We start from the raw sequence: 26,608 nt of genomic DNA, 5'->3' as shown, positions 1-26,608 counted from the left end.
CACCAATAAATGCCTCAACATAATCATCAATTAAACACATTAATGCACATCACATACGACATCACATGCTTGCCCACCATTATCATCATAATTCACATATCCAATCCAAATCCAAATCACCCCACAATTACATCAACATTCCATAATTCATCAAATATATCAACATGTCACAACCCACCAATGTTCATGTATAACGACACAATTTACATCATTCATCAACTAACTCATTATTTCAAAAACCCTATCCTAAGGCCACTAGCCTACGTTTTTACACAACATTACATTTTAGATACAGGAAACCCAAACCATAACTTGGCCGATTCTCGTTCCACCCGGAACACTCTCAAATTCAACTTCCAAGGTTTCCAAAGCATCACCAACAAATTTCCCACACAAGGCTCCTTTCCAAACTTTCCAAAATCACCAATCAAGCTCCAAAACACACATATATAATGCCAAAGCCATAATATCACATAAAAACACAATAACTCAATCGCCAAATCACAAAATCTCAAGTCTTAAGCTTAGGATTGAAAATCTCACCTTACCCAAGGATCAAGGGAGCAAGAACAAGCATTCCCCTCAAGCTAATTTGATCCTATAACACAAAGGAGCTCAAAATCTCAACATTATTAACCAAGAAACTCGAAACTCAAGGCTGGAATTTTGAAGAAGAAAACATGGCTTACCTCAAGATTGTTTTTATGGGTTTTGTAAAGCTTGACGCCGCAGTCGTGTGGCCGTAAACGGTGCATCAATCGGAGCTCCGAATCAAAAGTTATGATCCATGGAAGTTTGAGGTGAATAGTAGCAAGGGTTTCAATCTTCCCCTTCCCCCTTTCTTTAATTTCCAGCGTGTGTGTGTGTTTTAGAGGGAAGAGAAAGCTGAGCTTTCTCATTAAATGAGAGTTGGCTGGGCCCTTGGGCCCAACTTGGGTCCGGTTGGCCCAATTTGGCCTGTTCGGCCCAATCTTGGGCCGATTTCTTTAAAGTTTGTGTCAAAATTCTTGTTTTTAATTTCTCTATCACATTACACCATGAAAACCTCATTTCTCACTTTCTAGAATATATTTTAATTTATGGGTTAATTAGTCATTAATTAACTGGGTTTTACATATGTTAATTGAAGTCTAATAAATGTATATCCTAAAAAAAGACAATCTATTTAAATAAAACAATTGGAGTTCATATTTATGCAAATATAACAATCTCAATCTGATTACATCAGTGTCCTATTTTATCTCTATATAAACTATGACTGGTAATAACGGTTTAGCATTTGGGCATAAACCGCAAGACCTTTATTGTGGTTTACAAAGAGCAACATTTGGGCATAAACCGCGATACTCCTACCGTAGTTTATAAAGAGGAGCATTTGTAGATAAATTGCGGGACCCCTACTGTGGTTTTCGAAGGCGGTAAGCTCTATATATACCAACTTCCAATACGTCATGATCATACTAAAAGTAAGGCGTTACTAACCAGTTTTCCTTACTAACTATTTAATATTGAGCCTTTAGTTCGATAGCGCGTTTCAATCTTTAAAAAAAAAAAGAAAATGTTTTCAACTCATTAAAAATCATACATCACACATCACCAAGTAATAATAATCACATAATTAATAATAATAAATCTTATACAAGTAAGTCAAAACAAAACTCAGATACAACACCTATCCCTCTGTATAAAATAAAAATTTTAAGCAACAAGCGAGGGAATTCTATGAAAGTAACTTAACTCATAAGTAAAGTCAATAATCGCCCGCAGCTTCAAATTGAGTTTTCAAACCTGTGTCACTGAAAGGGTAGAAGATATTGGGGTGAGAACAAACCACACGTTCTTTGTAGGGTCGAGAATACCATCAAAGCAAAGAAATACTTGCAAATTGAGTTATTTTCATTTTAAAAATAGTTTATCCTTGAAATAACCTTTTTAAAAATGCTTTATGGAAAGTATTACTTTGAAAAGCCGTAAAGAAACTTCTTTAGTTCACAAAATAGTACGGTTAATAGTTTAAAATTGAAAAAGACCACAAGCGTATCAAAAGGGGTTCTTACTCCATTCAAATCTGAAACCGGGTATAGTTACAACATACATTCTCAAGTTTTTACCCAACACTCCGTTCAGCCTATCTCTTTCCATTACCACAGTCTCTTAGCATATAACTCAGCAATTCAGCATTAAACTCAATTCTCAGCAAACATCTCATTATAAATATCAAGTACAACCCTCAGCATCACCACCACCAGCATGAGGGATCTCTCAGTTGTACAAACACAAGCAATACAGACAAGTAATACACAAATAGATTCAAGTAAGGTAAATAACACATAATCACATAGTATGGCATATACAATTAGGCAAACCAATACAATTAAGCAAACCCAAACAATTCAAACATATGCAAATGATGTATGCCTGCCCTATGGCTGATGATATCATCTGTCGGTTATCAAGCCAACCCGATGTGTCCGGTAGCTAACCCGGGCACAGTCTCTCTGTTGTGCCTTATTACCATTAGAGGAAATCCGTGCCCTGTCACCATTAGAGGGTATTTGTGTCCTGTCACCATTAGAGGGTATCGGTGCCCTGTCACCCTTACAACCAGAGAAAAAGCACAAGCATACTCACATTCAACATTTTCCATCATTATTCATTTACTACATTCATTCATTAGTCATATATGCATCTTCGACATACTCGCCACATGTTAAAGCTTCCTCAATCAATCATTATTGTTATCAAATCTCAAACATTAACCTGGAGCAAGCGGAACGAACCACAACCCTTGTGACTACCCAGGTATCACAAATACACATTCATTCATAATCACTCTTCAATATTACCAATTTTCAAATAATGACCCGGAGCAAGAGGGACGAACCACGGCCTTTGCTACTATCTAGGTATCACAGACATACATTCATTCAAAACTTCATAATTAAATTCATTTATCATAATTCTCCTTTTCCATCTCATACCCGGAGCAAGTGGACAACGCCACTGCCTACTATCCGGGCAGGTATATCTCACCATATCCCGGAACAAGCGAAATCACTCCACTGCATCTACCCAGGCAAGTGCATCATAATCAAAATCATATTCAATATCATTTCATAATCATAGTCAATCTCAATATTCAATCTCATTCTCGATCTCGTGTTCAATCTCATTCTCAATCTCAATATTATTAAACTCCCCTATCATCATCCTTCATCATCTTATTTAATTACTATTCATCGTCATAATCACTTTTAGTCTCAAGCATAACCTTCAAACTCACACTCCTATTCCCAAACCCCTTGAATTTATAATTAATTTACTTCTTAGTATCCTTGGCTAGTTAACCAAATCTCTTCTCATTATTATAAAAACCAAATAAGTTAAAATCATAAACCAACCAAATCATAAGAATCCGATCCTTTAAAATCCTTTAAAACATTTAAATCTTATCTCTTTTGATAATTAATTCAAACCAAACTCGGTTTTTAAAATCAAAACTAAATTAACTCCAAATTCTTAGAAAAATTTCAGTAGCACCTCCCCTAAAAGCTGGAGTTTGTCACCCATCACGGGTCCCTTCTTTTCAATCCTCAACACAACCAAAACCAGCCTTTCAATTTAACAAGTCCAAATCCATTACTCAAAATCGTTTATTATCAGTTTCTATCTAAATTCCAAAAATCAGTGCATTCAATCAATTTTACCAGAAGTTCAGGAATCAACTAATTCGATAACAAACACAACATATCAATCTCAATAGAAAATCATTTATATCACAGATATTTATCCATTTACATTAATCTACTAAACTTATCAGGTATTCAAAGTCCAAAATATTTTCTTATTAAAACAAACCCCTACCTCAAGGTCGAACCCCTTATAGGTTAACACGTCAAGAGTCCTCTTTCTATTCTTAACTCATGGCAGCAACCTTATTGATTCCCAGGCAATATCAACAGCGATAATCAAGGTTCACAGCAACGAAAATTTATCTGACGTAAAATTGAAATTAACGTGAAATGGATATTAAACGAAATTATAACATAATTGTCAATAAAGTATTGCGATAAAAAGGAACGGAACCAAATAGTCTCACCGTGAGAAACGAAGCAAGATGACACCGCATTGGCTTTTATTTTAATTATACAATTTTCGAAACTCGACCCTAGGATATGAATATCGCGAAATTCTCAATAATTTATAGCTGAATAATGGCGATAAGGGTTTCAAGGCTAGAATGACTCACTGCAGCTAAAGAGGAATGAGACAACAGAGCGACAGCAGCTCCGGCAACTACCTCGAGTGACGGTGGTAGCCCGAATCTCTGATAATAGCAGCTGTATGATAAACCCCATTTTTAGGGTTTATCTTGTATGGATTTTGAAGGTTTTATTAATGTTCTTTCACACTTATTCATAAAAAATGTATCGTTTTGTGTTTCCTTCCCGATTTTGCTTCATGGATGAAAACATGCCCCTTTTACACTAAATGTGTTATATTTGAATCCTCTTCTATTACCATTCGATGTCGTGATCTGTTTGTTAAGTGATTTCAGAGTTTATAGGGCAAGGATGGCCTAGAAGAGAGGAAGGAAGCATGCATAAATGGAAGGAGCATGGAAATTGGAGCTTTGGAGCTTAAGCAGCGACACGTACGCGTGCCTTACGCGTACGTGTGGATGCGCGCTACTGGGATCGGCACTAAGAAGCCAAAGCTAGAAGCCGGCACATTTGCATGGCTGAGCCAGAACCTCATGGACGCGCACGCGTGCTTTACACATGCGCGTGGATCGTAAAACCCCAGGGACGCGTACGCGTGCTGTACACGTACGCATCGGTGCCGGCACGTGATTTTTAAGTGAAATCATGTTGGGCAAATTCACAGAGGCTATGGGGCCCAATCTGAACCAACTATGGTGCCAAAACACTTAAGAGGACCAAGGGACGAAGGGATTTTCATTGATTCATACATTTAGATATTTTTCTAGTTAGTTTTGGAAGTTACATTTTGTAGAAAGAGAAACTCTAGCTTCTCTCTAGGGTTTTGCTTCTCAATTTGGAATTCTCTTGGATCCATTGGTGAGATCTTTTGTCAATTCAATTCTACATTGCTTCAAGTTGTAGATCTAATTCTCTTACTCTCAATCTAGTTCTTGTTACTCAAGTTACTTGTGGATCTTAGATTTGAAATTTTGTTACTTTGATTTTCATTAATGCTTGAGGAACTTTATGTTCATTGTTGCCAATTGTTTGATTGTTGTTAATCTCTTGTAGTGGATATCTTTGATTTCAAGTTTATTCTCAATTTTACAATGTCTTTCATCCTTGCTCTCCAAGTGTTTGAGAAAATGCCAACTTTAACTATGGAGTAGACTTTTTATTCTTGGCTTGGGGGTTGAGATATTGGAAACACTTGAATTATCAATGTCCTTTGTTGATTATAAATTAGAAATTTCTAATTGGTTTGCATGTCACTAAAGCTAGACTTCCCTAGGGTTAGACTAGGACTTGTGAATTCAAATTGATTACTTTTACTTGACTTTTCTTCATACTAGAGGTTAACTAAGTAAAGAAATAACTAATTGTGGTCACAATTGATGGAGATTATGATGATAGGAAGTTCGATTCTCACTTCTAGTCAAGGCTTTTATATTGCTTAATTGTCATTCATACTATTAGCTTGTTCCTTTCTTGCATTAAACTCCAAAACACCAATACAACTTCTAACCAATGATGTGCATCTTGGAGCACTCCTAGGGAGAACGACTTGGGACTAATACTCTTAGTTATTGAATTTAGACTATGGTGACACAATTTCTTTGTTTGATGTGGAATTGCGTGTCGGTTTAGACTATACTCACGATTGGATTTATTGATCAATTCTACACCGGCATAAAATCACTCATCACTATACAACCACGCAGTGTCAATAATCTTCCCGGAATCAAAAGAACAGTAACCAAACTCAAAACTCTTACCGACGGTGGAACTCGGCCGCGGTAGTGGCGTTTCCCAGCGCCAAAGATGCGGTGGCGCGGCTGATTTCTCCTCTGGGAATGGCTGTAACAGAATCAGCTTCTTCTCCCTTCATTCACAATCCCAACGGCAGCTACAGTGGTGGTTCTGGGCAGCTCTAGTGGCAGTGGGCTCTGGCAACTCGCATAATCCAGAGGCAGAGGCAGAACAGAGGAAAAATGAGCACTGACATGGATGAATTACTTCAGAACCAGAACAATATCCTCAGCAAGCTCTAACGACCTTTCCAGTGATAGCTACGGTGGCGCGGTGGCTCAACGATGGCGCTATAGCCCTTGTCGAGTTCTATCTTGCCATCTGAAAGAACGCTTCTCTTACAGACTTCAAACAGCAGATCCGGCAAGACACAACTCCACCGACGGCACCAGGAAGCACGATGATGATGACTTGGTGAGACGCGGCAGCGGCGGAGCATGATGACGGCGGCGACGACTTCGTGGTAGCGTTGCCCTTCACACACGCTCTCTCTCTCTCCTCTGTTCGAGGTTCACGGTGGTGGCAAAAGCTTCGTCAACGACGACGCAACAGTGGTGAGGGAACAGCGGTCTCTGACAACGAGCTCGGCGGTAACCAGGCACAACAGAGCCGGTGGCGTCCTCCTCATTGGTGACGGTGACAGACCTTTGTAGCGGCCACAGCAGGACGCGGACGAACGACAGCAACGTGGGCTCGGCTCCATGGACGAGACGGCGAGGACGTGCCGAGGTAGCCCACGAGGATGATGACGGCGGTGGCTCCATGGAACGGTGGTGACGGCGCAGGCAAGATGCGGCGGTGGTGGCGAACTGGACGACGTAGAGTGCGGTTCCTTCCCCTCCGATTCCGTGCTCTCTCTTCTTCCTCTCCATCTCTGCGTTTCTTTCTCTATTTTGTGTGTGTTGTGTGTGTTTGTTACGTTGAAGGAGGAGGGTGAGGCTGTATCTGTTAGGGTTAGGAATTGGAGAAATTAGGATTTAGGTAAAATTAGGTTTAAGGGTAGTTTTGTAATTTCAAATAAAAATAGGGATAATATAGTAATTAGAAATAAATTTTAATCCAATAATAATGTATAAAAATACTATTTGTTCATCAATTTTACAAATTATTTTCAATAAAATGTTCAAATCCAAGAATTAGAGATAATATAATTAATTTTTTTATTTTTCAAAACATCAGTATTAATATTTTAAAATATTAATTATTTAGTTCAAATCATATAAAATTCTTATTATTTCATAACTACTATCATTATAATTTAAATAGAGAAAATAACTCAATAATTATGAAATTAAGTAAAATCTTCATTTTAATTATCAAAACTTGATTTAATTATTCTTAATGAAATAATTTCTGAAAATAATATCTCTCATAAATAAATAAATTTGAAATCAATTCATAATAAGATTTTTCAAAAGTTCTGGGTCTTACGTTGCTGAAGCTTGGGGTATTTGGGACCAAGTGGGTGAAGAAGTTATTTTATAAGATCCATATTGCAGTTGTGTCAACTGGTGTGAAGTATGATACGCTTGTGATAGGATTGATAAAGATCTGTAGGCTTTGTTTTATTGTCGGAGAAATTTTTCGGAGGTCAAAACACACGAGTTGTATGCGAAGTTGGAGGATGGTGTCGACAGTTATGGGGCATCAACTCCAAATTCCTAGTCGACTGCCTTGGGGGATGCTTCTAGTTTGATACCTGTAGTTACACCGACTTGTCTGTTTGTTGCATCTCTATCCTTTGCGGTTGATTTGAACCGTATGGATGAAGATGGTTCTGGGGCATTGGAGAGCTGTTCATTCCGACAGCTGGCAGTTGAGATGGCTAGTTCTCCTGTCATAATTCTTGATTGTGTAGGTGATGCTGAACCTAATCAAGTTGGGAATGCAATACGAGAGGATGATTCGGACGAAGAACCTATCGATATAGTTGGGAACAGTGATGAGGATACAAGGAGTAATCCATGTACATAGTAGGGCCCATCCAGTTCTGGCACACAGCAATATCCTCCGCATTTTTCAACCCTAAACTTGGAGACTATAGGGCAACAGTCTGATGTAGATGCTGCCTTTGGGGGTCAAGGATTGCATCATGGAACCACTCCTACAGAATTTCAGATTGGGCAATCATTTCAAAGTAAAGAAAAAGTTATGCTGAGTGTGAAAGATTAAAACATCCATCGTAGAGTTGAGTATAGGGTGTTAGAGTCAGATCATCTTAAGTACCATGGAAAATACAAGAAATTCGACAAAGGTTGCACTTGGTTGATTCGCATCTCACTTTATGCACAAAAGGGTTTCTGAGAGGTTAGAAGGTATAATGGACTGCACACTTGCCTCACTACATCAATTTCAAGCGATCACCAACAACTTGATTACCACATCATTTGTGCGAAGATCTTTCTGTTGGTTAGAGCGGATGCTGCAGTTACGATAAAGGTGTTGCAAGAAGCAACAGAAGCAACTTATGGATTCAGGAATACTTACAAGAAGATTTGGCTGGCAAAACAGAAGGCAATAGCACAGACCTATGGATATTGGGAAGAGTCCTACGGCGAGTTGTCACGTTGGATGCTTGGAGTCCAGTCCACCATGGCTGGCACAATTGCTATGTTGAAGACTTCTCCAGTTAGATTTGGGGATCGGGTTGATGAATCTACAGTATACTTTCATCATCTTTTTTGGACATTTCCTCCTTGCATTGAAGCCTTTCGACATTGCAAGCCACCAGTGAGCATCCAAGGTACTCACTTGTATGGTACTCACTTTCAACATTGCGAGTCTCATTCGCATCCCCTGAGAGCACCCTAAACTTCTCATGGAACCATGTGAAGTAGATCGTCATTTGCTTGACCTTATTCAGTGGTGACAACTCACCGAATAACTCCTAAAACCACTCCCATGCTGGTCTCCCGTCCTCCATGAACTGTTTGAAGTCAGTGAGGCACCCACTAATGACCTCCATCAATGAACAACCCCAACCAATACACCACGTCTTGAAGTGTGATAATGCACTTTTCAAACAACATGTGGAAGGTGTATGTCTCAAGACGTCACCTCTTAATGAATGTGCCCACCAGAGGCTCATTCACCCAAAATCAATGACTATTCAGTCTAGCCAGGTGATACAAACCTAGTCAGCTGCATCATACAAAAAAAATTAAATTAGTACTAATCAAATTTTAGTAAAAGAAAAAAAGACTAACACCTAAATTATTTAAAATCAGATCTTTCACAGATAAAAGACTAACATATAAATTAATAAAAAAATTGATAATAATTAAATTTTAATAGAAAATAGACTAACACCTAAATTATTTGTGAACTAAATAATTCACAGATAAAATACTAACACATAACTTAACAAAAAAATTAAATTAGTACTAATCAATTTTAACAGAAAAAAAATTCACAGACAAAAGACTAACACATAAATTAACAAAAAAAAAGTTAAATTAGTACTAAAAAAATTTTAATAGAAAAAAGACTAACACCTAAATTATCTATAAATTAAATAATTCACAGATAAAAGACTAACACATAAATTACCAAACAAATTAAATTGGTACTAATCAAATTTTAACAGATAAATGACTAACATCTTCAAATTATTTATAAAAATACTCTAATCACACATAAGAGTGACAAAAGATATGAACAAAACAATATAAAAACAATTGATATATAGAGAGAACAACATATAAATAACTAACCTCTTCATTTATATTTCCGGCCATGTGATCAACGTCGTTCAATCGATACAAACGATTTTGTTCTTCTATGACCCCATCTAGCTAGAGTATCGCTGTCGCGTGATTCTCTCGCAAATCCTCTCAAGATTCTCTCACAAATCCTCTCAATACCAAACTAAACTCAAACACTAAATGAATGCAATCTGTCACTGGCTATCGCGGTTTTATAATGCCACTACACATAAATCGCACTAGAGGTCTCGCGGATTATGCAGAGTTCTTCTCCCTCCTAAATCGCTATAGGAGTATTGCAATTTATGGCCATTTCTTTTCCTGCATAAATCGCTACAGTTGTACCACGGTTTATGCTAATTTGGTGTTCTTCAAATACTGTTACAGGGTGTCGCGGTTTATGCTTAAATGATTTTTTCATAAATTGTTATAGGGGTTCCGCGATTTATGCTCAAATGCTAAAACGTTTTAGGCAGTAGCAGTTTATATATATTAGAATTAGGACACGAATGTAACCAATTTTAGATTGTTGTATTTGTGTAAATATGATTCTCAATTATTTTATTTGTGTCATTTGTTCCAAAAAAAACATTTTTTTCGCACTGGCTTTAGAAACTTACTAGTATATTTACCCGTAATAATATTACGGAAATATAAATTTTTTAAAACTACAGTCCACTTTGTCCTGACAGTATAGATTATGTATAGCACAAAAGATTTATAAAATCAAACTACTTTTACAAAAAAAAAGTCGTAGGTTAACAAAAATTTTCGACTAAGAAGACCAAGGTCTTTGTAGATAAAAAATCAAATAATAAGATTTATAGTTATTATTTTTATATGAAAAGTCTAATTTTTAATTAATAATTAATAATTAATTTTAACATTCGCTTAATTTTAACATTCATTATCTAAAATTTGAAATAATTTAACGTTTATAGTTTTACATTTAATTAGGTGTTTGATGAGCGCACAATTTATACGCTTTTTGGCATTGTTTTTAGTATGTTTTTAGTAGAATCTAGTTACTTTTAGGGATGTTTTCATTAGTTTATATGTTAAATTCACATTTCTGGACTTTACTATGAGTTTGGGTATTTTTTTGTGATTTCAGGTATTTTCTGGCTGAAATTGAGGGACTTGAGCAAAAATCAGATTCAGAGGTTGAAGAAGGACTGCTGATGCTGTTGGATTCTGACCTCCCTGCACTCAAAGTGGATTTTCTGGAGCTACAGAACTCAAAATGGTGCGCTTCCAATTGTGTTGGAAAGTAGACATCCAGGGCTTTCAGAAATATATAATAGTCCATACTTTGGCCGAGTTTAGACGACACAAAATGGTGTTGAACGCCAGTTCTACGCTGCAGTCTGGAGTTAAACACCAGAAACATGTCACGAACCTGAGTTGAACGCCAGAAACACGTTACAAACTGGCGTTCAACTCCAAGAATGACCTCTACATGTGTAAACTTCAAGCTCAGCCCAAGCACACACCAAGTGGGCCCCGGAAGTGGATTTATGCATCAATTACTTACTTCTGTAAACCCTAGTAACTAGTTTAGTATAAATAGGACTTTTTACTATTGTATTGACATCTTTGATCAGTTTTATGCTATCTTAGACTTTCATGGGGGCTGGCCATTCGGCCATGCCTGGACCATTATCACTTATGTATTTTCAAACGGTAGAGTTTCTGCACTCCATAGATTAAGGTGTGGAGCTCTGTTGTTCCTCATGATTTAATGCTCATGAACGTGTGCCTGACAAACACTTCCGTTCTACGTGCAAACAAGCTAGAATGAATATCTCTTAGATATCTAATACAGGGGACCGAGTCCGAGTTATTAGTATCTTCGTGGTATAAGTTAGAACCCATGGATGGCCATTCTTGAGATCCGAAAAGTCTAAACCTTGTCTGTGGTATTCCGAGTAGGATCTGGGAAGGGATGGCTGTGATGAACTTCAAACTCGCGAGTGCTAGGCGTAGTGACAGACGCAAAAGGATAGTAAATCCTATTCCAGTATGATCGAGAACCTCCAGATGATTAGCCATGCCGTGACAGAGCATTTGGACCATTTTCACAGAGAGGATGGGATGTAGCCATTGACAACGGTGATGCCCTTACATAAAGCTTGCCATGGAAAGGAGTAAGACTGATTGGATGAAGACAGCGGGAAAGCAGAGATTCAGAGGAACGAAAGCATCTCTATACGCTTATCTGAAATTCTCACCAATGAATTACATAAGTATCTTTATCTTTATTTTCTATTTATATATTATTTATTTTCGAAAACTCCATAATACAATTTAATATCAGCCTGACTGAGATTTACAAGATGACCATAGCTTGCTTCATACCAACAATCTCCGTGGGATCGACCCTTACTCACGTAAGGTTTTATTACTTGGACGACCCAGTGCACTTGCTGGTTAGTTGTGCGAAGTTGTGAAGTCATGTTTGGACCATGGTAATGTGCACCAGTTGTTGGCGCCATTGCCAGGGAGAGAACAAACAACAAATTTTACAACCTCAGCGTAACAATTTCGCATACCAAGTTTTTGGCGCCGTTGCCGGAGATTGTTCGAGTTTGGACAACTGACGGTTCATCGTGTAGCTCAGATTGGATAATTTTCTTCTTATTTTGTTTTCAAAAAGTTTTCAAAAAAATTTTTTTTCAAAAATATTTTCTTCTTTTTCGTTTTTCCCAATTAATATTTTCAAAAAAAAAATTTCTTCAGAATTTTTAAGAATAAATTCTAGTGTTTCATGAGGATTTGTTGAATCCTGGCTGGCTGTAAAGCCATGTCTAAATTCTTTTGGACTGAGGCTTCAACTAATCACTTCAATGCATGTAATTCCATACTAAAGCTTGGCTGGCCATTGGCCGTGTCTAGTGTTTTGGACCGGAGCTTTCATTGAAAGCTTGGCTGGCTAGTGAGCCATGTCTAATTCCTGGACTGAAGCTTTAGACTAAGTGGACAAGATTTCTGGAATTCATATTAAAAATTTTGAAATCCTTATTTTTCTTTTCCAAATTAATTTTTGAAAAAAAATTCCAAAAAAAAATTTAGAAAATCATAAAATCAAAGGATCCCTATTACATTCTGAACCCCCTCTTCCATCTGTGTTCGAATTTTCTCTTCTCCCTTCTTTACATTACATTCTTTTCTTCTTCTACTCACACAGGGGAACCTCTATACCTGGGTAAAAAGGATCCCTATTATTATTATTTTTCTATTCCCTCTTTTTCATATGAGCAGGAGCGAGGACAAGAACATTCTTGTTGAAGCAGACCCTGAACCTGAAAGGACTCTGAAGAGGAAACTAAGAAAAGCTAAAATACAACAATCCAGAGATAACCTTATAGAAATTTTCGAACAGGAAGAGGAGATGGCAGCCGAAAATAATAATAATGCAAGGAGGATGCTTAGTGACTTTACTGCACCTAATTCCAATTTACATGGAAGAAGCATCTCCATCCCTACCATTGGAGCAAACAATTTTGAGCTGAAACCTCAATTAGTTTCTCTGATGCAACAAAACTGCAAATTTCATGGACTTTCATCTGAAGATCCTTTTCAGTTCTTAATTGAATTCTTGCAGATCTGTGATACTGTTAAGACTAATGGAGTAGATCCTGAAGTCTACAGGCTCATGCTTTTTCCATTTGCTGTAAGAGACAGAGCTAGAGTGTGGTTGGACTTTCAACCCAAAGATTGCCTAAACTCTTGGGATAAGCTGGTCACGGCTTTCTTAGCCAAGTTCTTTCCTCCTCAAAAGCTGAGTAAGCTTAGAGTGGATGTTCAAACCTTCAGACAGAAGGACGGTGAATCCCTCTATGAAGCTTGGGAGAGATACAAGCAACTGACCAAAAAGTGTCCTTCTGACATGCTTTCAGAATGGATCATCTTGGATATATTCTATGATGGTCTGTCTGAATTAGCTAAGATGTCATTGGATACTTCTGCAGGTGGATCCATTCACCTAAAGAAAACGCCTGCAGAAGCTCAAGAACTTATTGACATGGTTGCTAATAACCAGTTTATGTACACTTCTAAGAGGAATCCTGTGAGTAATGGGATGCCTCAGAAGAAGAGAGTTCTTGAAATTGATACTCTGAATACCATATTGGCTCAGAATAAAATATTAACTCAGCAAGTCAATATGATTTCTCAGAGTCTGAATAGAATGCAAGCTGCATCCAACAGTACTCAAGAGGAATCTTCTGAAGAAGAAGCTTATGATCCTGAGAACCTGCAATAGCAGAGGTAAATTACATGGGTGAACCATATGGAAACACCTATAATCCCTCATGGAGAAATCACCCAAATCTCTCATGGAAGGATCAACAAAAGCCTCAACAAGGCTTTAATAATGGTGGAAGAAACAGGTTTAGCAATAGCAAGCCTTTCCCATCATCCACTCAGCAACAGACAGAGAACTCTGAACAAAATACCTCTAATTTAGCAAATTTAGTCTCTGATCTATCTAAGGCCACTCTGAGTTTTATGAATGAAACAAGGTCCTCCATTAGAAATTTGGAGGCACAAGTGGGCCAGCTGAGTAAAAGAATCACTGAAACCCCTCCTAGTACTCTCCCAAGCAATACAGAAGAGAATCCAAAAGGAGAGTGCAAGGCCATTGAATTAATTACCATGGCCGAACCTGTAAGGGAGCTTGAAGACGTGAATCCCAGTGAGGAAGACCTCCTGGGACGTCCAGTGATCAATAAGGAGTTTCCCTCTGAGGAACCAAAGGAATCTGAGGCTCATCTAAAGACCATAGAGATTCTATTGAACCTCCTTATGCCCTTCATGAGCTCTGATAAGTATTCCTCTTCTGAAGAGAATGAGGATGTTACTGAAGAGCAAGTTGCCAAGTTCCTTGGTGCAATCATAAAGCTGAATACTAATTTATTTGGTAAAGAGACTTGGGAAGATGAACCTCCCCTGTTCACCAATGAACTAAATGCATTGGATCAACTGAGATTGCCTCAGAAGAAACAGGATCCTGGAAAGTTCCTAATACCTTGTACCATAGGCACCATGACCTTTGAAAAGGCTCTATGTGACCTTGGATCAGGAATAAACCTCATGCCACTCTCTGTAATGGAGAAACTTGGAATCTTTGAGGTGCAAGCTGCTAGAATCTCATTAGAGATGGCAGACAATTCAAGAAAAGAGGCTTATGGACAAGCAGAGGACGTGTTAGTAAAGGTTAAAGGCCTTTACATCCCTGCTGATTTCATAATCCTAGATACTGGGAAGGATGAGGATGAATCCATCATCCTTGGAAGACCCTTCCTAGCTACAGCAAGAGCTGTGATTGATGTTGACAGAGGTGAACTAGTCCTTCAATTGAATGAGGACTCCCTTGTGTTTAAAACTCAAGGACATCCTTCTGTAAACATGGAAAAGAGGCACAATAAGCTTCTCTCAAAACAGAGTCAACCAGAGCCCCCACAGTCAAACTCTAAGTTTGGTGTTGGGAGGCCACAACCAAACTCTAAGTTTGGTGTTGAACTCCCGTATCCAAACTCTAAGTTGGTGTTGGGGAGTCTCAACAATGCTCTGAACATCTGTGAGGCTCCATGAGAGCCTACTGTCAAGCTATTGACATTAAAGAAGCGCTTGTTGAGAGGCAACCCAATTTTTATTTATCTAATTTTATTTTTATTTCTATTGTTCTTTCATGTTTTATTAGGTTCATGATCATGTGGAGTCACAAAATAAATCAAAAAATTAAAAACAGAATCAAAAATAACAGAAGAAAAATCACACCCTGGAGGAAGGACTTACTGGCATTTAAACGCCAGTAAGGAGCATCTGGCTGGCGTTCAACGCCAGAACAGAGCATGGATCTGGCGCTGAACGCCAGAAACAAGCATAGAACTGGCGTTCAACACCAGAAACATGCTGCATCTGGGCGTTGAACGCCCAGAACAAGCATCAGTTCGGCGTTTAAATGCCAGAATTGCATGCAAAGGCATTTTACATGCCTAATTGGTGCAGGGATGTAAATCCTTGACACCTCAAGATCTGTGGACCTCACAGGATCATCTCAGGATCTGTGGACCCACAGGATCCCCACCTTCCCTCCTAATAATCCTAGATTCTTCCACATCTTCTTCTTCTTCTTCTATTCCTTTCTTCTTTTGCTCGAGGACGAGCAAATATTCTAAGTTTGGTGTGGAAAAAGCATAGCTTTTTTTGTTTTTTCATAAGCATTGATGGCACCTAAGGCCAGAGAAACTTCTAGAAAGAGGAAAGGGAAGACAAAAGCTTCCATCAAGGGTCTATAGCTCAGTGGTAGAACATTTGACTGCAAATCAAGAGATCCCTGAGATACCTCAGGGGATACATTTTCCCCCACACAATTATTGGGAGCAACTAAGGGTGGAATATCAAGAGCACTCCATCATCCTTCATGAAATTAGAGAAGATCAAAGAGCAATGAGGGAGGAGCAACAAAGACAAGGAAGAGACATAGAAGAGCTCAATGAAATCATTGGTTCCTCAAGAAGGAAGCGCCATCATCACTAAGGTGGACTAATTCCTTGTTCTTAAATTTTCTGTTTTTGTTTTCTTTATGTTAAGTGCTTATCCATGTTTGTGTCTTATTACATGATCATTAGTATTTAGTAACTTTGTCTTAAAGTTATGAATGTCCTATGAATCCATCACCTCTCTTAAATGAAAAATGTTTTAATTCAAAAGAACAAGAAGTACATGAGTTTCGAATTTATCCTTGAACTTAGTTTAATTATATTGATGTGGTGACAATGCTTATTGTTTTCTGAATGAATGCTTGAACAGTGCATATGTCTTTTGAAGTTGTTGTTTAAGAATGTTAAATATGTTGGCTCTTGAAAGAATGATGTCAAAGAGACATGTTATTTGATAATCTGAAAAATCATAAAAATGATTCTTGAAGCAAGAAAAAGCAGTGAATACAAATGCTTGCAGAAAAAAAAAGCAAAATAGAAAAAAAATTAGCGAAAAAAATAGAAAAAAAAAGAGAAAAAGCAAGCAGAAAAAGCCAAAAGCTCTTAAAACCAAAAGGCAAGAGCAAAAAGTCAATAACCCTTAAAACCAAAAGGCAAGGGTAAATAAAAAGAATCCCAAGGCTTTGAGCATCAGTGGATAGGAGGGCCTAAAGGAATAAAATCCTGGCCTAAGCGGCTAAACCAAGTTGTCCCTAACCATGTGCTTGTGGCGTGAAGGTGTCAAGTGAAAACTTGAGACTGAGCGGTTAAAGTCAAGGTCCAAAGCAAAAGAAGAGTGTGCTTAAGAACCCTGGACACCTCTAATTGGGGACTTTAGCAAAGCTGAGTCACAATCTGAAAAGGTTCACCCAACTATGTGTCTGTGGCATTTATGTATCCGGTGGTAATACTGGAAAACAAAGGGGTTAGGGCCACGGCCAAGACTCATAAAGTAGCTGTGTTCAAGAATCAACATACTGAACTAGGAGAATCAATAACACTATCTGAAGTTCCTATAGATGCCAATCATTCTGAACCTCAATGGATAAAGTGAGATGCCAAAACTATTCAAGAGGAAAAAAGCTACAAGTCCCGCTCATCTGATTGGAGCTATGTTTCATTGATAGTTTGGAATTTATAGTATATTCTCTTCTTTTTATCCTATTTGATTTTCAGTTGCTTGGGGACAAGCAACAATTTAAGTTTGGTGTTGTGATGAGCAGACAATTTATACGCTTTTTGGCATTATTTTTAGTATGTTTTTAGTAGAATCTAGTTACTTTTGGGGATGTTTTCATTAGTTTATATGTTAAATTCACATTTTTGGACTTTACTATGAGTTTGTATGTTTTTTTGTGATTTCAGGTATTTTCTGGCTGAAATTGAGGGACTTGAGCAAAAATCAGATTCAGAGGTTAAAGAAGGACTGCTGATGCTGTTGGATTCTGACCTCCCTGCACTCAAAGTGGATTTTCTGGAGCTACAGAACTCAAAATGGCGCGCTTCCAATTACGTTGGAAATTAGACATCCAGGGCTTTCTAGCAATATATAATAGTCCATACTTTGGCCGAGTTTAGATGACGCAAAAGGGCGTTGAACGCCAGTTCTATGCTGCAGTCTGGAGTTAAACGTCAGAAACACGTCACGAACCAGAGTTGAACGCCAGAAACACGTTACAAACTGGCGTTCAACTCCAAGAATGACCTCTACACGTGTAAACTTCAAGCTCAGCCCAAGCACACACCAAGTGGGCCCCGGAAGTGGATTTATGCATCAATTACTTACTTCTGTAAACCCTAGTAAATAGTTTAGTATAAATAGGACTTTTTACTATTGTATTGACATCTTTGATCAGTTTTATGCTATCTTAGACTTTCATGGGGGCTGGCCATTCGGCCATGCCTGGACCATTATCACTTATGTATTTTCAAACGGTAGAGTTTCTGCACTCCATAGATTAAGGTGTGGAGCTCTGTTGTTCCTCATGATTTAATGCAAAGTACTACTGTTTTTCTATTCAATTCAACTTATTCCGCTTCTAAGATATCCATTAGTTCCCAAGAACATGATGAATGTGATGATTATGTGACGCTCATCATCATTCTCACTCATGAACGTGCGCCTGACAAATGCTTCCGTTCTACGTGCAAACAAGCTAGAATGAATATCTCTTAGATATCTAATACAGGGGACCGAGTCCGAGTTATTAGTATCTTCGTGGTATAAGTTAGAACCCATGGATGGCCTTTCCTGAGATCCGAAAAGTCTAAACCTTGTCTGTGGTATTCCGAGTAGGATCTGGGAAGGGATGGCTATGACGAACTTCAAACTCGCGAGTGCTGGGCGTAGTGACAGACGCAAAAGGATAGTAAATCCTATTCCAATATGATTGAGAACCTCCAGATGATTAGCCATGCCGTGACAGAGCATTTGGACCATTTTCACAGAGAGGATGGGATGTAGCCATTGACAACGGTGATGCCCTTACATAAAGCTTGCCATAGAAAGGAGTAAGACTGATTGGATGAAGACAGCGGAAAAGCAGAGATTCAGAGGAACGAAAGCATCTCTATACGCTTATCTGAAATTCTCACCAATGATTACATAAGTATCTTTATCTTTATTTTCTATTTATATATTATTTATTTTCGAAAACTCCATAATACAATTTAATATCCGCCTGACTGAGATTTACAAGATGACCATAGCTTGCTTCATACCAACAATCTCTGTGGGATCGACCCTTACTCACGTAAGGTTTTATTATTTGGACGACCCAGTGCACTTGCTGGTTAGTTGTGCGAAGTTGTGAAGTTATGTTTGGACCATGGTACTGTGCACCAGTTGTTGGCACCATTGCCAGGGAGAGAACAAACAACAATTTCGCATACCAGTGTTAATTCTGTTATACAAATAGAAATAATTAATTTTTATATTTGCTATTTAAAAATAATATTTTTTCTCTCTATGTATACAAAAATATAATTAGATATTAGCATAAAAAAATTATATTTATAGTTATAAAATTAACTCAAAATTAAATTTTTTTTAAACAATTGAATCTTGATTCTAACATTTAATTATAACATTAGTATTCTCTCTAAATTATATGTAATAAATATTTGAAAGAAGAGAAATAAAAATATAGATTAGAAAGATAAGCAGTAAAAATTTAAAACTAAATAAAAAATTAAAAAAATATATATATAATAATACCTTTTATTTAAATTATATTATTTTGTTAATTTTGTTTGCTGTAGAACATAAAAGTAGAAAAAATAGAGAATGGGAGAAAAGAGAGAGAAAGATAAAGATGAAGAATGAGAGTGAGAGTTTGTTAATTTTGGAAAAAAAATTATTTTAATTATAATAGAGTAAAAATGGTAGAAAGAAATAGAAAAATGGAGAGAGGTAGATGAGAGAATTTAGGAAGGGAGTTTATTAATTTTGGAAGAAATTATTTTTTCTCAATTTTAATAAGAGAGTGTCATGTGATACGCATTTAGTTATTAAGTTATATAGTAATATATTATACATAATATAGGTATATTTCAATTTCAATTTCAATATTTTAATTTAAATACAATTATGGAATGTCATGTTACACATTTTGATTATCAAATTTGTAATTAGTCATTGATAATGATATATAAAAGAGATAGAGTGGTTGAAAGAATAATAGAGATAGAGAAAGAAAGAGAAAAGAGGGAAAAATTCTTTAATTTTGGAAAGAAATATTTGATTTTAATTGCAATGAGGGAATGACATGTGACATATTTTGATTGTAAAATTAGAAAGAATGAGGGGAGAATTCATTAATTTTGGAGAAAAAAGTTTGATTTCAATTACAATAAAAAAGTGACATGTGACACATTTTGATAATAAAATTAGTAAAAATATATAATAGAAATATATAATAGATTTTTTAGAGTTTAATTTAGCCACTTATTTTGTGTTATTTAAATAAAAAACCTAATTAAAAATTGAAAACTACTAAAATACGTGAAAAAAAATAAAATAAAAGTAGAAACTAACCTTACCTGTTATATATTAAATTTGAGTGTGTAATCTAAGTGTTTAAATAGCATATTCTTTCCTAAAAATATGTAGATTTTACTAAAATAGTCGAATGATGCAGATATATTAAAAAACATCATATATTGTCACTCATCAACCAAAGACCAACTGCCATTTTCCATATTCTTTTAGTTAGGTAGGGTTAGAAGCCAAAATGGAACCAGCAAAATTAAACTCAAGCTCGGGTTACGAAAATTGAGTTTGCCTCACGACTCGATTTATTAACATAATTGAGTCTATTTTTTTAAGCTCAAGTTTGACTCATCAAAAATTCACGAGTTGGCTCAAATAATAGAAACATATTTTATAATTCTATATCAATAAATTAAAATTTATATTTTAAAAAAAATTTTAAAAATATTAATTTTATATATTTTCTATCTATCAATAAATTATAAACTTTTTTTATTTATGTCCCACATCAAAATTATATATAAAAAATAAATATAAAATTTTAAATAATTAAAATTATTAATATATAATTATGTATTATTATTTCATATGTATATATATATATATAATATTAAAAATATAAATTTTATAATATATATATATATATATATATATAAATCAAATTAGCTTACGAGTTAATGAGCTGAATTTATTCAAAATTCAAGTTTGACTCATTTAATTTATGAGCTTAATTTTAAGTTTAAATTCAACTTATTATTTCACAAATTTAATTTATCGAATTATTAATGAGTCGAGATTGAATCTCTTGAACTCAGCCCTACATCTAGGTATCAATCAGGTTGAAAATGTAGATTCAGTGCATTTTTTATTTATTGATTAGATATGTTGAATTTTCATGATACATTTGTAACGTTCATAATGATAGGAGCCTAAGGTGATTTGGGAATTGGGAATGGAGGTGAGTGCGGTAGGAATAATATAAGTTAAGCGAGATTTTTTTTTTAATTTTGTAATTATTATTAAAAATTAGAATTTTTTAAATGAAAGCACCATTTTAAACGTTTATTGTAATGTTAAGAATAATTTTAAAAATAAAAAAATATTTGTTTGAGAATTAAAATAGTATTTTGTCATTTTTTATATTATCATGTTTATTAGTAGGATAAAAGTCGTGTGACTAAATAATATTTATAATTAAGTATAATTAAATATTTATAATTGATTTTTTGTAGGTTAAATTATTTTGTTAGTCTTTATAATTTTACTAAATTTATAATTAAATTTTTGTAATTTTTTTTTAATTGAATTCTTAAACCATTTTATATATTGTAGTTGAGTTTTTAACGTGATAAAAACATTTAATTTAATAGAATATTCCATCTTTAAAATGAATTTATCATAACTAATTGCCTAAACTCTTATCTTATTTTTTAGAATGACAAAATAATTTTTTTTATCTTCTTTTTCACACTTCAATAAAAAATCTCTTCCTTCCTTATTTGAAATAATGTGAAAAAGAAGGAGAGAACTATTTTGTCATTCTAAAAAATGAAAATGAATGACATTTAGAACTTAGACAATTAGTGGTAATACCTTCAATTTGGAGATAAAATATTCCATTAAATCAAATATTTTTATAACAGTAAAAATTTAATTACAAAATATAAAATGATTTAGAAACTCAATTGAAAGGAAAAAAATAGGTACTTAAGTGCAAATTTGATAGAATTATAAAGATTAACAGAATAATTAAATTATCGGTTCTACTAGGTAAATAATGAAAGATGTAAACAACAACAATGGGCTACTACAAGCCCACTAAATATAAAAAAAAATATATTATCCATCCTTACTCCTAATTACACCTTTCTCCATTTTCATTACCCTATTTTCACCGCAGCCACTCCACTCCCCTCTCTCTCCTGTCACACTGCCAACAATGCTAGCAATGCCGGACTTTAGCGTTGCAATAAAAAAAAAGATCCATGTACAATAAAAAGTAACATCCATCGAATTTAAAAGAAACATCCACGGACAATAAAAATAAAATATCCATGTACAATAAAAAAAATCGGTAATGTACAACAAAAAGTAACATCCATCAGTCTTAAAAGAAACATTCATGTATAATAAAAAGTAAATATCCATGTACAATAAAAAGAAATATTTGTGAGGTTGTGCGACGTGATTGATGGAAGGTGGAGGGCGCTCTGCGTTGCGGAAGGAGAAAAAGAAAAAGACCGAGGATGGCGGAGGGACACGATTGAAGACGACGATGCGAGGGGTTCCGCAATCGTGTCATCGGCGCGACTTCTCCCTGCAATAGCAACGTAGAGCCCAACGATATAGTAGAAGCGGCATAGGGCAGAGACAGTCTCCATGGCGCGATGGAGGACGAAGCTAGGTTGTCTGCAGTGGCACGATGGAGGCGCGACGAGGCTGGGCTGCCTGCAGCGATAGGCGGGATGGAGGCGCGATGAGACTGGACTACGTGCGACAGCTGGTGAGGCGTGATGAAGCACGGATGCATGCGGTGGTTGCAGACTCATGAGGGAGCCAAAACGTGTGCGGTGTTTTGTGAGAGTCCGGTGGAGGTTGCGGAGAGCAGGGGTGGGGCGCGGTACAAGTGTAATGGAAAGGATTTATGGTTGTTGATGGGGGAAGGGAAAAACGTGATTATAGGTGGGTATTTTGCTAATCTTTGTTATTCAAAATGTATTTACTGTTGATTATTCAAATTTTAATTTTTAAAAAAATTTAAAATTATTATTAGTTGGTGTTGTTTATGTTATATATTTAATGGAAGTGTTGTTCCTCTACCATTTTCCTTAAACTATTTTTTATTTACCACGCGCTTTCCATCTAACTAACCACACACTCTTCTGCTTGTGTTTTCTCCTTCTATAACTTCTTTTCGCATTCCCTCATTTCCTTCTTTATCTCATTTTTTATTGCATCTTCTTTTTCTTTTATTTCTTTCTTTTTTTTTCTTTTGAATTTTTTAAATTTTATATAAAAAAAGAATTAAAAATAAGAGAAATTAAGCAAAAAATAAAGTGAAAAAAGCACAGTTTATTTTGTGATAAACATAAAAGTTTAGGAAGAGGAACGAAAAAAATACAAAACGATAAATGTATAAAATTTTTATGATAACTACCGAAATTTTGAAAAAAAAAAGCACATGAAGCAACATATTTAATATAATTATTTGGTTATATATATCTATTTTGTGTTTAGTTTTACAAATTCTTGTGTTTAGTCTTATAAATTTCTGTATTTTTGTTTTTAAAATTTGTGTTCTTCATTTTTTATTTTAGAGACAAATTTTTTTAAAAGAACATAGAAATTATTAGATGAAAATATAAAAATAATTTTACATTTTTTTTTATTTCATTTGGAGAAGCCAAAAAAAATAAAGCTCGAAAGAGAAGGAAGGGAGGAGAGTAAGAGTATAAGAAATAACCATTTTAATGAAAAAAAAAAAGGTACAAGAGTAAGTGTAGAGAAGACAATGCATACTGCATTTGAGAGTGGTAATATTTGATGGTTATTAGTGTTTTGGGTTATTGGTCTAATTTAAGTGTTTAACTGAATTTGATTAACAACGCTTGGTCATAGACTCTATCAGTATTATATATTTCAGATCTTTATTCTATGGTTTACTAATAATAAGGCCTAAGATGCCAACTTATGGGCAAACATGCATAATAAATTAATAATTAATATAAATCTTAAATACAATTTTTTAATTATTTTATTGTTCAAATAGATTGAACAACTTCTAATTTTAGACATTACACCATTATAAAATTATTCACGTTACATATTCTCACACACAACACTTTAACGATTCATATCCACTATTTGATCTGCAACATATTTAATAATTTTGATATTCTCTCTTCTCTAAGTAAGAAGAGTCCAAATTTAATGGATACAAATCTCTTGCAGAAGTAGACGAAGTAGTCCATGGATCCTCCGTTGAAATACTTTGATCTTCAAAACAATACAATCTCATTGCTTCCAATTTCTTCTCATCCAATGCCTCACTTGGCTTATCAAAAATTGGTTCTTGAACTATAATTTTGCCTTCTAACATACTTACCACTGAAGACATGTTTGGTCTAAGTGTTGCAGACACATTAGTACATAGGAGAGCCACCTTAATCATTATCATGGCTTCCTCTTTATCAAAGTTTGAGCCCAATCTTCTATCAACTAGCTCCATTAGATTGCCTTTCTCTTTCAACAAACGTGCCTGGTATAAATAATCATAAAAGAAGGTAGCTAACTTCAAAGTCAGTAATCAATTCGATTTTATCAAATTGAGTGATATAGAAGCAATTATAGACTTATAGTTGTGTATATTTATAACAAGTTGAGAAATTTTCGAAGAGTTTAAACCTCTAAATATTTTTATGGCAATATGCATGTCACATTTGTCCTTATAGAACCTCTAAAAAAAAGTTTGTTAGAAGTTAAAAACACAACATTAGTTTAGCAATTAATTATAGAAAGCTAATTATAAAACAACAATTTATTATATATATTTCAAATAACAAGTTATAATCTCAAAATGTTTTATATTTCTCTCCAGAAGAAAATGCAATCAGATTAATTCTATACAAACTCTTAAGAAAATACTTACCAGATCAAGCAGATAAATTACTTCTTCTTTCTGCCGCAGAGTAGTATTAGTCTTCCCAGTAATGATTTCCAAAGCAACAATTCCAAAACTATAGACATCTGCTTTGTCAGTTAAATAACCATGTATTGCATATTCTGGAGCCATATATCCACTACATAATAAATATGAAAAAGTTTATAGATTAATACATTGAATTTAGATACCTGCTGCATCTAATTCTATTTTTTGTTCTGTATATTAAACAACAACAGAAATAACCAAACCTAAAAATTATATTGCTTTGTTATATGTTACTCTATCTATTCCAAATACAAAAGCTCTTGTACTAAAAGCCTAGAACCTTATATTTAGAATAAAATTCAATTTATGTTTTAATCACTAGACGTTTTATCCATGATGACAAATTGACAATTGACAAGTTGGTTAAACTGAATGTCTTTCATATATATCATCACTATACAAGCTAATTGAGCAAGTTATATTTATTAGATAAATTTTGCAAGGAAAATTATTTTAAATATATGAATGTAACTCACTATGTTCCTGCTATTCGGGTGCTAATATGGGTATTGTCCTCTTCATCAAGTTTGGCCAAACCAAAATCAGATATCTTCGGATTAAGATCTCTATCAAGCAAGACATTTGTGGCTTTAATGTCTCTATGAACTATCTTCAATCTTGATTCTTCATGGAGGTATGCTAAGCCTCTAGCAATACCAATACAAATGTTCTGTCTTGTTGGCCAGTCCAATTTTATTTGGTGTTCCTTTGGACCTTTATATGTGAGTATAAAATATTATAAAATATTTGTCACCCATAAAATATTTATCACGAGATATGAAATACAAAAGTAAAAAAATACCCATAAGAACAATTTTTTCAACCCTAAATATTTGTCATAATATTTACAAAATTTTATTTTGACCAACATCATCATTGTTTAACTAAAATATTTCGAAAATGTTTATCAGTAAACTCCATCAAACAAGAAAAGATTGTAAGTGAAACGAATTCAAAATATGATCAATTAATAAAGATGTTTTTTAATCACATAAATAATCTATTTATATGTGTAATTAAAAATAGACATGTTTTTTGACCTGAAAGAATAATGTACAAGGTAGTAGACCAAAGTATTATAAGAATTACCAAATAAAGCACGAGCAAGACTATTATTTTGCATGTATTCATATACCAACAACAGTTGATCTCCTTCAACACAGCATCCATAGAGTTTAACGAGACAAGGATGTTGTAAAGCAGAAATCATGCCTATTTCATTTAAGAACTCTCGATTCCCTTGCCTTGATTTTGAAGAAAGCTGCTTTACTGCTATTACTATACCATTAGATAACTCTCCCTGTATATAATTTAAGTGTTGTTAAAAGAATATAATGCTCAAAAGTACTAAGCATGCATCTCATTACAATATAATAAAATCAAGATAGTGATGATTTAAAGATACCTTGTACACGGGGCCAAATCCTCCTTCTCCAATCTTGTTGGATATATCAAAATTATTTGTTGCTATTTTGATTTGGCGTAAAGAAAATAAACTTGTTTGGATATCTAAACTTGTAAATTCTGGAAATTAATTAAATCAAAAGAAAAATTAGAGAAATTATTTAAAAATTATAATGAAAATGACATATACAAAATGACACTTTGGATCAACAATCATATGATGAATGAAGAGAAAAAAGAAAGAAGGAAAGGATTTAAAGATTTTTCACTCTATCTTTTATTTTAAAATCACAGTCTTGTAA

General features: G+C 34.9%; 1 protein-coding gene and 1 non-coding gene across 2 annotated transcripts in view; both read right to left on the bottom strand.

The window, feature by feature from the left end:
- Positions 1-13,505: 13,505 nt before the first annotated feature.
- Positions 13,506-13,613, bottom strand: LOC112773839 (small nucleolar RNA R71). Its single transcript, XR_003188366.1, has one exon. It is a non-coding gene; the product is annotated as a small nucleolar RNA R71 (small nucleolar RNA).
- Positions 13,614-24,074: 10,461 nt separating this feature from the next.
- LOC112769897 (probable leucine-rich repeat receptor-like serine/threonine-protein kinase At3g14840) overlaps positions 24,075-26,608 on the bottom strand; it is a 64,717-nt gene continuing 62,183 nt past the window's right edge. The window contains exons 20-24 of the mRNA XM_072224891.1: positions 26,308-26,426; positions 25,992-26,202; positions 25,379-25,616; positions 24,843-24,993; positions 24,075-24,452 (exon numbers count right to left, since the gene is read on the bottom strand). Coding sequence (XP_072080992.1) covers positions 24,075-24,452; positions 24,843-24,993; positions 25,379-25,616; positions 25,992-26,202; positions 26,308-26,426 — 1,097 coding nt within the window. The remainder of the gene's footprint in view (positions 24,453-24,842; positions 24,994-25,378; positions 25,617-25,991; positions 26,203-26,307; positions 26,427-26,608) is intronic.

This window comes from Arachis hypogaea, chromosome 18 (genome assembly GCF_003086295.3).
Source record: "Arachis hypogaea cultivar Tifrunner chromosome 18, arahy.Tifrunner.gnm2.J5K5, whole genome shotgun sequence".
In the NCBI taxonomy this organism is placed as follows: domain Eukaryota; kingdom Viridiplantae; phylum Streptophyta; class Magnoliopsida; order Fabales; family Fabaceae; genus Arachis; species Arachis hypogaea.
This window is presented reverse-complemented; position numbering and strand designations above follow the sequence as displayed.